This window comes from Panulirus ornatus, chromosome 1, assembly GCF_036320965.1.
Source record: "Panulirus ornatus isolate Po-2019 chromosome 1, ASM3632096v1, whole genome shotgun sequence".
In the NCBI taxonomy this organism is placed as follows: Eukaryota; Metazoa; Arthropoda; class Malacostraca; order Decapoda; family Palinuridae; genus Panulirus; species Panulirus ornatus.
The window spans coordinates 51,967,179-51,983,393 of record NC_092224.1 but is presented as its reverse complement, the minus strand read 5'-3'; the positions used below and the strand labels follow the sequence as shown (position 1 = coordinate 51,983,393).

The 16,215-nt window shown below is 41.1% G+C and overlaps 1 protein-coding gene across 2 annotated transcripts in view; it reads right to left on the bottom strand.

Moving 5' to 3' along the window:
• Positions 1-16,215, bottom strand: part of Oseg4 (intraflagellar transport protein Oseg4) — a 600,898-nt gene that overhangs the window by 67,981 nt on the left and 516,702 nt on the right. For both annotated transcript variants that reach the window (XM_071662283.1, XM_071662291.1), the window contains exon 22: positions 10,518-10,678. In XM_071662283.1, coding sequence (XP_071518384.1) covers positions 10,518-10,678 — 161 coding nt within the window. The remainder of the gene's footprint in view (positions 1-10,517; positions 10,679-16,215) is intronic.

Sequence of the window (16,215 nt, the reverse complement as noted above, 5' to 3'; positions counted from 1 at the left end):
AAGAATGTGGTTAAGAAAGCAAAAGAGGGTGTGTTGAAATGGTTTGGACATATGAAGAGAATGAGTGAGGAAAGATTGACAAAGAGGCTATATGTGTCAGAGGTGGAGGGAACAATAAAAAGTAAGAGACCAAATTGGAGGTGGAGGGATGGAGTGAAAAAGATTTTGAGTGGTATTAGTGCAATATCCATGCTACAATGGAAACTCCACAATACAGATATAGCTAAGACTGCCTCTAAGAAACTGGGAGTCATGTTTAGATGTTGAAATTCTCATCTTTCAAACAGTTGCCCCATCTATACAAAGGAATGATCTGTCCTTGTATGGAGTACTGCTTTCATACATGGGGGGTTCTAGCTCAGTATTCTTACTTGACAGAGTTAAGTCAAAAGCAGTCTGACTTATAAACTTTCCCGGGCTAACGTCAAAATTTGACCCACTTACCCTACATTATAATGTTGGTTCACCATCTCCCTTCTATACGTGTTACTTTAGTTTCTGTTTCTAAGAGCTGGATGCTCATGTGCCCCCACCATTAGTTAGATCCCACAATACTCAGTATGTCTTTCTATAACCTGGCACGTTTTAAAGAAAGGGTATTTGTAAATACTTTTAATATCTCTTCTTTTTCATTTCATTAAGCTCTCTATATTTCAGTTAAGGCCTGGTCTTGACATGAACTTCTGTCCATGACTAGAGCTATCAATGTAAAGAAAGAAAAAAAAAAGATTCCATTTGTGCATTCTTTCTATAAGCTCAAACCACCTCAAAGTATTGTGTTTCACCCAATCTACCACTCCAGAATTCATTCCCTTTGCATTCCCTGTCATAACTGATTTCTCATACACCCCAATAATTCGTTCTTCATTCCATCTAGTCATGTCACATGCTCCTCTCAGACAGCTCATTTTCACAGCCTGGATTCTTGAGCTATCTGACTCATTCCATGTCAATGTTTTAGCCACATACATCTGGGACAGGAGGACTATGCTTTCCTTTAATCCTTTCTTCACTTCTGTACTTACACCTTTATCCTTCTTTATTCTATTGAGGGACCCCATGACTCTTCTACCATGAGCTGCTCTTCCTTACTTCTCTTTCCATATCACCAAACTTACCCAAGATGGCTCCAAAATACTTAAATTCTGTCATTGCTTCCAATCTTTTTCCCCCTACATCTATAGCACAGTTTAATACATTTTCTTCTCTCATTGTAAAGGTCTTCTCGAAATCTCTACTTTTACTCTGTTTCCTTTCAAATGCTATTACTTTACTTTTACTCACATTTACCTTCAATTGTCTTTGCTTACAAACATCATACAGCACATTTACAACCTTTTGCAACTCCTCTTCTTTCTCAGCAAACAACACAGTATCATCAGCAAACAGGATTGTCACTAGTTACCATACCTCACCACCACACTCGATCTTTGCACCCCCCTTTCACTTAGTTTTGCTTTCATCTCTCTTATCACTCCATCCTTATATTTGTTGAAAAGCCATGGAGACATCACTCAGCCCTGCCTCACATCCACATGTATACCAAAACTTTCACTCAACTCTCCTTCCACCCTTGCACATACATTTGCTCCTTCATATATGGCTGTCATACCATCCGACAATTGTCTCCTTACTCCATATATCCTTAACACTCCCATAAAGCATTCTTCTCAAATCTGTTATATGCTTTCTCTAAATCCACAAAAGCTGCATACAACTTCTTAACTTTTGCTAAATACTTTTCCACAGTATCTTTACTACAATAATCTGATCCACACATCCCCTGCCTTTCCTAAAACCTCCTTGATCCTAACTTATTCTGCATTCATTCATTTCCAATTCTCTATCAATCAACACTCTAGCACACACTTTTCCTAGTAGACTTAACAGACTTATTCCTCTATAATTGCTACATATATCCTTATTCCTGGTAAATTATATGGGAGGGTATTGATTGAGAGGGTGAAGGCATGTACAGAGCATCAGATTGGGGAAGAGCAGTGTGGTTTCAGAAGTGGTAGAGGATGTGTGGATCAGGTGTTTGCTTTGAAGAATGTATGCAAGAAATACTTAGAAAAACAAATGGATTTATATGTAGCATTTATGGATCTGGAGAAGGCATATAATAGAGTTGATAGAGATGCTCTGTGGAAGGTATTAAGAATATATGGTGTGGGAGGCAAGTTGTTAGAAGCAGTGAAAAGTTTTTATCGAGGATGTAAGGCATGTGTACGTGTAGGAAGAGAGGAAAGTGATTGGTTCTCAGTGAATGTAGGTTTGCGGCAGGGGTGTGTGATGTCTCCATGGTTGTTTAATTTGTTTATGGATGGGGTTGTTAGGGAGGTGAATGCAAGAGTTTTGGAAAGAGGGGCAAGTATGCAGTCTGTTGTGGATGAGAGAGCTTGGGAAGTGAGTCAGTTGTTGTTCGCTGATGATACAGTGCTGGTGGCTGATTCATGTAAGAAACTGCAGAAGCTGGTGACTGAGTTTGGTAAAGTGTGTGAAAGAAGAAAGTTAAGAGTAAATGTGAATAAGAGCAAGGTTATTAGGTACAGTAGGGTTGAGGGTCAAGTCAAATGGGAGGTAAGTTTGAATGGAGAAAAGCTGGAGGAAGTGAAGTGTTTTAGATATCTGGGAGTGGATCTGGCAGCGGATGGAACGGAACCATGGAAGCGGAAGTGAATCATTGGGTGGGGGAGGGGGCGAAAATTCTGGGAGCCTTGAAGAATGTTTGGAAGTCGAGAACATTATCTCGGAAAGCAAAAATGGGTATGTTTGAAGGAATAGTGGTTCCAACAATGTTGTATGGTTGTGAGGTGTGGGCTATGGATAGAGTTGTGCGCAGGAGGGTGGATGTGCTGGAAATGAGATGTTTGAGGACAATATGTGGTGTGAGGTGGTTTGATCGAGTAAGTAATGTAAGGGTGAGAGAGATGTGTGGAAATAAAAAGAGTGTGGTTGAGAGAGCAGAGGAGGGTGTTTTGAAATGGTTTGGTCACATGGAGAGAATGAGTGGGGAAAGATTGACCAAGAGGATATATGTGTCAGAGGTGGAGGGAACGAGGAGAAGTGGGAGACCAAATTGGAGGTGGAAAGATGGAGTGAAAAAGATTTTGAGTGATCGGGGCCTGAACATGCAGGAGGGTGAAAGGCGTGCAAGGAATAGAGTGAATTGGAACGATGTGGTATACCGGGGTCGACGTGCTGTCAATGGATTGAACCAGGGCATGTGAAGCGTCTGGGGTAAACCATGCAAAGTGTGTGGGGCCTGGATGTGGAAAGGGAGCTGTGGTTTCAGTGCATTATTACATGACAGCTAGAGACTGAGTGTGAACGAATGGGGCCTTTGGTGTTTTTCCTAGCGCTACCTCACACACATGAGGGGGGAGGGGGTTGTTATTCCATGTGTGGCGAGGTGGCGATGGGAACAAATAAAGGCAGACAGTATGAATTATGTACATGTGTATATATGTATATGTCTGTGTATGTATATATATGTGTACATTGAGATGTATAGGTATGTATATTGTGCGTGTGTGGACATGTATGTATATACATGTGTATGTGGGCGGGTTGGGCCATTCTTTCGTCTGTTTCCTTGCGCTAACTCGCTAACACGGGAGACACCGACAAAGCAAAATAAATAAAATAAATATATATCCTTAGCACCTTTTCCTTTGAATAAAAGAACAATAATAGCTTTCACCCAATCCTCAGACACAACCATCTGTTTCCATAATAGATTAGATATCAAAAGCTTCCACTCTCTTACTTTCTTCTTTAAACTTCAACTTTTCAGCCATAATCCCATCTACTCTAAGTGCCCTTACTACCTTCAACCTCATTATCACCTTTTTACCTGCTTGTATACTTTTCGTTTCATCCTCCATACCCATTCATGTAACAACTGCTGCCTCATTTTCCCACATTCATCAGCTCTTCAAATACTCTTTCCATCTTCCTTTCACTTCCTCCTTTTGATTCACCATCATCCCTTCCTTACTTCTCACATTTACATTCTTACATTCACCTCTTTTCCTTTATTTCACCTCTTTCTTGTACAATTTCTTATTTTCCCTAAATTTTTCACTCAACTTTCTTCCACAATCTTCATGTACTCTTTCTTTGCTTTTTCTATCAGCTTTTTAATCTTCCATCTACGCATCTTATACTCTTCCCTCCTTCTAAACAGAACTGCCACTGGTACATTCCATTTGAGCAAGCTATCACTTGCCTTTTTCTTTTTTTCCAAAGCATTTCTAATCTCATCCATTCATCATGCATTTCCCCTTTCATTATTATATCTCAAATCCTTTTATCCAACTACTAATTCTTCAACCTTTAATGCTATTTCTATTAATATTCTAAACACCTCATTCTCACATGGCTGCATCGCTACATTTACTGCACTTTCATCTAAACTTTTTGTCACCTTTTTTTCTTAATACTCGTTGAATTCTTTCTGAATCATTTCTTGCTTACCAACACTTTTATCTCTCCACTCTTCCTTACACCATATCTCCAATTCTCCCTGATCCTCGTCTCCACAAGAACTGCAAAATAGTCATGATCCCCAAAGGATCCTTTTACACCTATAGCATCCAGTACAACCTTTCATCCACTGCCACACAGTCAAACCCTTTAATTCTTCTCTTCCATCATATCTTATCCAGCTATATCTGTAAACCATCTTGAGCTGAAAAAATACATTTGCAAAGAAGAGACCCTTCTCAGGACAGACATCCACAACATAACTTCCATTCTAGGCACCAATTTCATCACATCCCATCTCATTCACATCACACATTACAACTACCTTTCTCTTCCTCTCAAACCCATTCATACCTTTATTCAAATATCTTTAGAAATGCTTTACTTCATTCTTGCATCTCAGTCTTTATATTAACAGGCACATATACACATACCCATGCACACTTCACAGTATCAGTCTTTTCTTTCACTCACACTCTTCTTGATCAATCTCTTCTATGCTTTGTAACACCCTCCCACACAGCCTTCATTCCCTCTTCCCTGATAATTCTAATTCATTCCTCTCCATACCACTCCTCCTTTCATGCTTTTCCACAACTTGCATTCATCATTTGCATTTTCATTCCATACGCAATGCTCAAGGGTATGTGTTTCCCCAATCCCCAGCACATCCAAACTGCAACTTGTAAATTTCTCTACAGACTCCTTCCTTTTCTTCTCACCCATCATCCCATGAACATTCAGAGCCATCACCCCCACATGCTTGTCCCTTGCACTCCCTGGCATAACTGGTGGACTCCAGTGCTGCTTAGTCTTTGTGTCTCACCCATGACAGGCCACTAGCAGAGGGCAACTTCAGCACAGTGTTTCCCATAAAAAGTGGGGCTTTCAGACTTTCAAAAAAACCACAAGTGTTTGTCTGTTTTAGAAAGAAAAACTATTTCCCTAATGGAGTTGGGTAACACCTACTCTGTCTGTTCCAACCATATGGATGTATTAACAAGGTCACCATGAGAAGGCAGCATGAAACCTGGATCCTCAAACAAACTTAGAGTATCCCCTTGAGGCACTGAAATTCAAATTCTTCCCAATTTTCAAGCCCCCACCACAGTAGCAATGCCTAACTTCACCAGTTACGACATTGCCACTACAACTGTTCCTCATTTTTATTTATTTATTTATTTATTTTTTTTTTTTTTTGCTGTCTCCCGCGTTTGCGAGGTAGCGCAAGGAAACAGACGAAAGAAATGGCCCAACCCACCCCCATACACATGTATATACATACGTCCACACATGCAAATATACATACCTACACAGCTTTCCATGGTTTACCCCAGACGCTTCACATGCCCTGATTCAGTCCACTGACAGCACGTCAACCCCGGTATACCACATCGCTCCAATTCACTCTATTCCTTGCCCTCCTTTCACCCTCCTGCATGTTCAGGCCCCGATCACACAAAATCTTTTTCACTCCATCTTTCCACCTCCAATTTGGTCTCCCTCTTCTCCTCGTTCCCTCCACCTCCGACACATATATCCTCTTGGTCAATCTTTCCTCACTCATTCTCTCCATGTGCCCAAACCATTTCTAAACACCCTCTTCTGCTCTCTCAACCACGCTCTTTTTATTTCCACACATCTCTCTTACCCTTACGTTACTCGATCAAACCACCTCACACCACACATTGTCCTCAAACATCTCATTTCCAGCACATCCATCCTCCTGCGCACCACTCTATCCATAGCCCACGCCTCGCAACCATACAACATTGTTGGAACCACTATTCCTTCAAACATACCCATTTTTGCTTTCCGAGATAATGTTCTCGACTTCCACACATTCTTCAAGGCTCCCAGGATTTTCGCCCCCTCCCCCACCCTATGATCCACTTCCGCTTCCATGGTTCCATCCGCTGCCAGATCCACTCCCAGATATCTAAAACACTTCACTTCCTCCAGTTTTTCTCCATTCAAACTCACCTCCCAATTGACTTGACCCTCAACCCTACTGTACCTAATAACCTTGCTCTTATTCACATTTACTCTTAACTTTCTTCTTTCACACACTTTACCAAACTCAATCACCAGCTTCTGCAGTTTCTCACATGAATCAGCCACCAGTGCTGTATCATCGGCGAACAACAACTGACTCACTTCCCAAGCTCTCTCATCCCCAACAGACTTCATACTTGCCCCTCTTTCCAAAACTCTTGCATTCACCTCCCTAACAACCCCATCCATAAACAAATTAAACAACCATGGAGACATCACTCACCCCTGCCGCAAACCTACATTCACTGAGAACCAATCACTTTCCTCTCTTCCTACACGTACACATGCCTTACGTCCTCGATAAAAACTTTTCACTGCTTCTAACAACTTGCCTCCCACACCATATATTCTTAATACCTTCCACACAGCATCTCTGTCAACTCTATCATATGCCTTCTCCAGATCCATAAATGCTACATACAAATCCATTTGCTTTTCTAAGTATTTCTCACATACATTCTTCAAAGCAAACACCTGATCCACACATCCTCTACCACTTCTGAAACCACACTGCTCTTCCCCAATCTCATTTTTATGTGTGACATGCAAATCTGAGCCACAGTTTCATGTCATTCTTTGCTGATGATACAAAATAAGTACTGGTGCCTAAAAGGAGACAGAATAAAAGTATAGATTTTGCAAAGTCCCATAAAGTGAGAGAAGAAAATGGACTAAACTGTGTAATAGAAGATGGGGAGGAAAAGATAGGAAGAGATGAAAGACTGAGTATTTAGGACCTATACATGGAGAGATAAGAGAGAGAGCAGTAAGGGTAAAAGTTTTATCAGGTCATGTAATAGAATAATGAAGGGTAGAAGTGTAAGTATGGAAGTGAAAAAGGATTAAAGAAAAGCATAATCCTCCTAAACCTGACCTATGCGGCCAAAACACAGACATGGAATGAGTCATAGAAGTCGAGAATTCAGGCTGTAGAAAGGAGCTTTTTGAGAAGAGCATGTGGTGTGACTCGACAGAATGAAGAGAGATATGTGGGAGTGTATGATTGATTTGGTATGGCAGGGAATACAAAGGGGATAAATTGTGGAGCAGTAGAGTGAGTGAGACAATATTTTGAAATGGCTTGGGCATTTGGAAAGAATGCAGGATGGGGAGTTTAAAAGGAGAGCATATGATAGCACCATTAAAGGGGTGGGTGTGAAGGAAGATCAACTGTGACATGGGGAAATACAATAGAAGAGTTCTGAAGGGAGAGAAAGGTGGAAGAATGCATGGAATGGTGTATGTGAGGAAGGCATGTAAGGACAGGGATAAGTGAAGACCATCCCCATGATGGGAGTCTCTGGATGGAAAAGGCATCAGAAAGGTGGGTAGGTACAGATAGATATATAGATAGATAGATAGATAGATAGGTAAATGTGAAGGATGCAAGCATAGTTCCTTAGGGAACTGAGCTTTTTACTATGGATGCTATGGAGATGGCATTGTTTACAACTATGTTTTGTGTTCTATTAGTGAAAAATTATATATCTGTCTCCTAATTTTTCTGGTTATTCCAGATTTTTGCATATTATGTGCTGTGACATCATGATCACATCTGTCAAATGTTTTTGCAAAGTCTGTACAAATGATATCAGCATATACTTTGTTTTCTAGAGTTTCAACAAAACTATCATCATGGTCAAGCAAATGATAAAGGCATGATCTTCCAGCCCTGAAACCATGTTTCCCTGGGTTATGGAGCTTGTTCACTTTCATAAATCTAGTCAGCTTGCCTTTTAGGACCTTTGGAAAAATTTACTGATGTAATTGCTATCAGTTGATAATTTCTGGGATTGCTTTGCTTCTTCTTTTGTGGAGTAGGGCAATAGGGGTCAGTTTCAGACTTGGAAATGCTGCTAAATCTAGACTATTTCTCTAGAAGATAATTAGTACACATGCTAAACGTGCCTTGCAATTCTTTATGAAGACTGAATTCCATGAGTTCAGGTCTGGGAATGAGTGCATGGGCATACTTTCATTGGCCCTCTCAAAATCTTGTGCTGAGAAAATGATATCTGCATGTGTACACTTTAGAGATTACTGTTTAGGAAAAAGTCTGTTGGATCATTTATTTTTAATGCTGTGCAGCTTGCTGATCACCAATTCATATTGCCTTTTTAGAATCTCACTCATATCTTGACAGTTCTGTAGAGTTACGTTCTTCTGTTTTAAGTGAGCTAAATGAGTAAAAGTATACTGGGTCATTTTCTATTCTATTTATGAATTCTTTTTACCAGTGTTTCATTTGAAAACTTTTGTTTATGGTTTATGTCTGATAATTCAACTGATAGGATTTTTACCTTTGTTGGGTGAGCTGTGGCTTGTTTAGACACTCTACAATTCTTTTTCGCATCCTGTAAAGTGCTCATCTTTCTCATTCTAACCTATACTCTCAGTGCTTTCTTCTCACTGGTAAATGTCTGTTGCACATTTGCAGTACCACAGTGGTCATGTCATATACATATTCTTCTTTAGTTCTGGTACTCAGCAGTGTTTCCTATTGTGTTGCAGATATCTCATTGATTGCATGGTCCCATAATCCATTTACCATTAAAACTGAAATTACTGAAAACATCTCCACTGTTTAGTGTGTTCTAAGTAGGCAGTTTACCATCCAACCTTGATGTTAGTCTAATCAGGTTGTGATCAGAGTATAAGGTGTTTGAGGTTAAGTCCAAAATGTTTTTTCTCCTGATTGGTTTTATTTGTTAGCTGAGGGAAAGCTTTTCACCTAGTCTGAATATCTCTCTTTTTTTGCAGCTGCTAATCCAAGCTGCTTCCACTGTCAGCATTTTCTACTGTGATATAATTTTCTGCCTGTCTCCATTCAAAGTGTGGTAGCCTGAAGTCTCCTAAGACAATTATATTTGGGACTGGGTTTCCGAGGAGGTTGAGGCATGATTCTCTCTTTCTTAGTTGTTCTATAAATTCATGAGGCTTTGCATTTGATGGTCCATATATTAATGCAATGGCCAGGTTTGGGAATTCAGTCTTGACAATAAGTGCTTCTATTACATCATCTGAGTGAACAAGTTCAGTTGTTATAAGGGTTTCTACTATATACAGTCCACCTCCTCCATGTGATCTTTTAATCCAGTCTCTCTGTACAGGTTGTAATTTGAGATCTATGAACACAGTCAAGAGTGAACATCGACTCACATCCATCACAGGACACCACCACATACCTGAATACATATATGACAATGTCAAGACACATAAGCCAAATAAGAATCTATGCCCCATCATTTCTCAAGTCACATGGCCAAAGAACTAAACATCACAAAATAACTTCCAGCAAATTATATACTCAGCTACACAGATGAATTCCTCCAAATTCTCTACTCCACTACTCCAGATGGGTCATAACATCTATGGATGTTGACAGCCAACATTCCTAAAACACCACTGTGGACACTGTCTGTGATAACATAGACCATCACCTATTTCTATGCCCATCAAGCAACCTTCATATCACTCTACAGCAACTTCTGGAAGTCTGCATAACACAGGCTCCATTCCACATATCAGTGGCACCCTATACTACCTGATAGAAGGAATGGTCATGGGCTTACCACTGGTGGTAATTTTTCCTCATTCTACATGGCACCTCAAAAATAATGTCCTACAGGAAGACCAGTTCCACCTCTCTACATACTGTAGATGCATCGGTGACATTTACATGGACATGAGAGATCACTACAAATACATTGATATAATCTTACTTTCCCTTTAGTGGATCACTATCTAGATGCTCAAAAAAAAAAATCTACATTTGGAATGGCAATTCAAAGCTGGGACTTTATGAATGACAGTAATTAGAAAAATATGTTTCTTAACTTAAGACTACATTTGAAGCATATAACTACACATTACAAAACATATCTGAAGTCACTAGATTGTGACTTGCCTAAATATTTTCAGATACTGTACACAGCCTGATAGAAATATACATATTTTTAACACAGTATTACCTCAGAAAGTGCCTCCAGCTTTATGAAAGCTCTTGAACATGTTGCAAAAGCCCTGTTGGCACAAGAGGCCAAAGCAAGGAGGGCATATATGTCTTCTGGGTCAAGGATCCCATCATACTCCCGCAAATGCAAGCAAGTCTTCATGGCAGCGTCAACATAACCTACAAGAAAGTAGAATTTGAATTACGATATTTGACTTAGATGTAAATGCCCAAGTAATAATACTGTAACATACACTAAAGGATATACATATATATATATCCCTGGGGATAGAGGAGAAAGAATGCTTCCCATGCATTCCTCACATGTCGTAGAAGGCGACTAAAGGGGACAGGAGCGAGGGGCTAGAAACTGCAGGGAGTGCTCATCCTCCTCGAAGGCTCAGATTGGGGTGTCTAAATGTGTGTGGATGTAACCAAGATGAGAAAAAAAGGAGAGATAAGTAGTATGTTTGAGAAAAGGAAACTGGATGTTCTGGTTCTGAGTGAAACTAAGCTCAAGGATAAAGGGGAAGAGTGGTTTGGGAATGCCTTGGAAGTAAAGTCAGGGGTTGGTAAGAGGACAAGAGCAAGGGAAGGAGTAGCACTACTCCTGAACAGGAGGGGTGGGAGCATGTGATAGAGTGTTAGAAAGTAAACTCTAGATTGATATGGGTAAGACTGAAAGTGGAAGGAGAGAGATGGGTGATTATTGGTGCATATGCACCTGGGCATGAGAAGAAAGATCATGAGAGGCAAGTGTTTTGGGAGCATATGAGTGAGTGTGTTAGTAGTTTTGATGCACAAGACTGGGTTATAGTGATGGGTGTTTTGAATGCAAAGGCGAGTAATGTGGCAGTTGAGGGATAAATTGGTGTACATTAGGTGTTCAGTGTTGGAAATGGTGAAGAGCTTGTAGATTTATGTGCTGAAAAAGGACTGGTCATTGGGAATACCTGGTTTAAAAAGAGAGATATATATAAGTATGTAAGTAGGAGAGCTGGCCAGAGAGCATTATTGGATTACGTGTTAATTGACAGACGCAGGAAAGAGACTTTTGGATGTTAATGTGCTCAGAGGTGCAACTGGAGGGATGTCTGATCATTATCTTGCAGAGGCGAAGGTGAAAATTTGTAGAGGTTTTCAGAAAAGAAGAGAGAATGTTGTGATGAAGAGAGTGGTGAGAGAAAGTGAGCTTGGGAAGGAGACTTGTGTGAGGAAGTACCAGGAGAGACAGAGTACAGAATGGAAAAAGGTGAGTACAAAGGATGTAAGGGGAGTGGGGGAGGAATGGGATGTATTTAGGGAAGCAGTGATGGCTTGTGCAAAAGATGCTTATGGCATGAGAAGCGTGGTAGGTGGGCAGATAAAAAAAGGGTAGTGAGTGATGGGATGAAGAAGTAAGATTATTAGTGAAAGAGAAGAGAGAGGCATTTGGATGATTTTTTGCAGGGAAATAATGCAAATGAGTGGGAGATGTATAAAAGAAAGAGGCAGGAGGTCAAAAGAAAGGTGCAAGAGGTGAAAAAGAGGGCAAATGAGAGCTGGGGTGAGAGAGTATCATTAAATTTCAGGGAGAGTAAACAATTTTTTTGAAGGAGGTAAATAATATGCAAAAGACAAGGGAACAAATGGGAACATCAGTGAAGGGGGCTAATGGGGAGGTGATAACAAGTAGTGGTGATGTGAGAAGGAGATGGAGTGAGTATTTTGAAGGTTTGTTGAATGTGCTTGATGACAAAGTGGCAGATATAGAGTGCTTTGGTCGAGGTGGTGTGCAAAGTGAGAGGGTAAGGGAGAATGATTTGGTAAACAGAGAAGAGGTAGTAAAAGCTTTGCGGAAGATGAAAGCCGGCAAGGCAGCGAGTTTGCAGTGGAATTTATTAAAAAAAGGGGATGACTGTGTTACTGACTGGTTGGTAAGGATATTTAATGTATGTATGAATTATGGTGAGGTGCCTGAGGATTGATGGAATGCTTGCATGGTGCCATTGTACAAAGGCAAAGGGGATAAAAGTAAGTGTTCAAATTACAGAGGTATAAGTTTGTTGAGTATTCCTGGGAAATTATATGGGAGGGTATTGATTGAGAGGGTGAAGGCATGTACAGAGCATCAGATTGGGGAAGAGCAGTGTGGTTTCAGAAGTGGTAGAGGATGTGTGGATCAGGTGTTTGCTTTGAAGAATGTATGTGAGAAATACTTAGAAAAGCAAATGGATTTGTATGTAGCGTTTATGGATCTTGAGAAGGCTCTGTGGAAGGTATTAAGAATATACAGTGTGGGAGGCAAGTTGTTAGAAGCAGTGAAAAGTTTTTATCGAGGATGTAAGGCATGTGTACGAGTAGGAGGAGAGGAAAGTGATTGGTTCTCAGTGAATGTTAATTTGTGGCAGGGGTGCGTGATGTCTCCATGGTTGTTTAATTTGTTTATGGATGGGTTGTTAGGGAGGTGAATGCAAGAGTTTTGGCAAGAGGGGCAAGTATGGAGCCTGTTGTGGATGAGAGAGCTTGGGAAGTGAGTCAGTTGCTGTTCGCTGATGATACAGCGCTGGTGGCTGATTCGGGTGAGAAACTGCAGAAGCTGGTGACTGAGTTTGGTAGAGTGTGTGAAAGAAGAAAGCTGAGAGTAAATGTGAATAAGAGCAAGTTTATTAGGTACAGTAGGGATGAGGGTCAAGTCAATTGGGAGGTAAGTTTGAATGGAGAAAAACTGGAGGAAGTGAAGTGTTTCAGATATCTGGGAGTGGATCTGGCAGCGGATGGAACCATGGAAGCGGAAGTGAGTCATAGGTTGGGGGAGGGGGCGAAAGTTCTAGGACCACTGAAAAATGTGTGGAAGGCAAGAATGTTATCTCGGAAAGCAAAAATGGGTATGTTTGAAGGAATAGTGGTTCCGACAATGTTATATATTTGCAAGGTGTGGGCTACAGATAGAGTTGTGCGGAGGAGGGTGGATGTGATGGAAATGAGATGTTTGAGGACAATATGTGGTGTGAGGTTGTTTGATCGAGTAAGTAATGAAAGGGTAAGAGAGGTGTGTGGTAATAAAAAGAGTGTGGTTGAGAGAGCAGAAGAGGGTGTTTTGAAATGGTTTGGTCACATGGAGAGAATGAGTGAGGAAAGATTGACAAAGAGGATATATGTGTCGGAGGTGGAGGGAACGAGGAGAAGTGGGAGACCAAATTTGAGGTGGAAAGATGGAGTGAAAAAGATTTTGTGTGATCGGGGCCTGAACATGCAGGAGGGTGAAAGGAGGGCAAGGAATAGAGTGAATTGGAACGATGTGGTATACCAGGGTCGACGTGCTGTCAATGGATTGAACCAGGGCATGTGAAGCGTCTGGGGTAAACCATGGAAAGTTTTGTGGGGCCTGGATGTGGAAAGGGAGCTGTGGTTTCAGTGCACTATACATGACAGCTAAAGAGTGAGTGTGAACAAATGTGGCCATTGTTGTCTTTTCCTAGTGCTACCTCGGGCACATGCGGGGGGAGGGGTTTGTCATTTCATGTGTGGCGGGGTGGCAACCGCAATGAATAAGGGCAGACAGCATGATTTATGTACATGTGTATATATTTACATGTCTGTGTCTGTATAAATATGTATACGTTGAGATGTATAGGTATGTATATGTGCGTTTGTGGATAAGTATGTATATACATATGTATGTGAGTGGGTTGAGCCGTTCTTTCGTCTGCTTCCTTGCACTACCTTGCTAAAGCGGGAGACAGCGACAAAGTATAACAGTAATAATGATAATAATGATAATGATAATAATAATAACGATAATAATACTAATGATAATAATAATAATAATAATAATAATAATAATAATAATAATAATAATTTTTTTTTTTGCTTTGTCGCTGTCTCCCGCGTTTGAGAGGTAGCGCAAGGAAACAGACAAAAGAAATGGCCCAACCAACCCCCATACACATGTATATACATACGTCCACACACGCAAATATACATACCTACACAGCTTTCCATGGTTTACCCCAGACGCTTCACATGCCTTGATTCAATCCACTGACAGCACGTCAACCCCGGTATACCACATCGCTCCAATTCACTCTATTCCTTGCCCTCCTTTCACCCTCCTGCATGTTCAGGCCCCGATCACACAAAATCTGTTTCACTCCATCTTTCCACCTCCAATTTGGTCTCCCTCTTCTCCTCGTTCCCTCCACCTCCGACACATATATCCTCTCGGTCAATCTTTCCTCACTCATTCTCTCCATGTGCCCAAACCACTTCAAAACACCCTCTTCTGCTCTCTCAACCACGCTCTTTTTATTTCCACACATCTCTCTTACCCTTACGTTACTCACTCGATCAAACCACCTCACACCACACATTGTCCTCAAACATCTCATTTCCAGCACATCCATCCTCCTGCGCACAACACTATCCATAGCCCACGCCTCGCAACCATACAACATTGTTGGAACCACTATTCCTTCAAACATACCCATTTTTGCTTTCCGAGATAATGTTCTCGACTTCCACACATTCTTCAAGGCCCCCAGAATTTTCGCCCCCTCCCCCACCCTATGATCCACTTCCACTTCCATGGTTCCATCCGCTGCCAGATCCACTCCCAGATATCTAAAACACTTCACTTCCTCCAGTTTTTCTCCATTCAAACTCACCTCCCAATTGACCTGACCCTCAACCCTACTGTACCTAATAACCTTGCTCTTATTCACATTTACTCTTAACTTTCTTCTTTCACACACTTTACCAAACTCAGTCACCAGCTTCTGCAGTTTCTCACATGAATCAGCCACCAGCACTGTATCATCATCGAACAACACCTGACTCACTTCTCAAGCTCTCTCATCCCCAACAGACTTCATACTTGCCCCTCTTTCCAAAACTCTTGCATTTACCTCCCTAACAACCCCATCCATAAACAAATTAAACAACCATGGAGACATCACACACCCCTGCCGCAAACCTACATTCACTGAGAACCAATCACTTTCCTCTCTTCCTACACGTACACATGCCTTACATCCTCAATAAAAACTTTTCACTGCTTCTAACAACTTGCCTCCCACACCATCTATTCGTAATACCTTCCACAGAGCATCTCTATCAACTCTGTCATATGCCTTCTCCAGATCCATAAATGCTACATACAAATCCATTTGCTTTTCTAAGTATTTCTCACATACATTCTTCAAAGCAAACACCTGACCCACACATCCTCTACCACTTCTGAAACCACACTGCTCTTCCCCAATCTGATGCTCTGTACATGCCTTCACCCTCTCAATCAATACCCTCCCATATAATTTACCAGGAATACTCAACAAACTTATACCTCTGTAATTTGAGCACTCACTCTTATCCCCTTTGCCTTTGTACAATGGCACTATGCACGCATTCCGCCAATCCTCAGGCACCTCACCATGAGTCATACATACATTAAATAACCTTACCAACCAGTCAACAATACAGTCACCCCCTTTTTTAATAAATTCCACTGCAATACCATCCAAACCTGCTGCCTTGCCGGCTTTCATCTTCCGCAAAGCTTTCACTACCTCTTCTCTGTTTACCAAATCATTTTCCCTAACCCTCCCACTTTGCACACCACCTCGACCCAAACACCCTATATCTGCCACTCTATCATCAAACACATTCAACAAACCTTCAAAATACTCACTCCATCTCCTTCTCACATCACCACTACTTGTTATCACCTCCCCATTTGC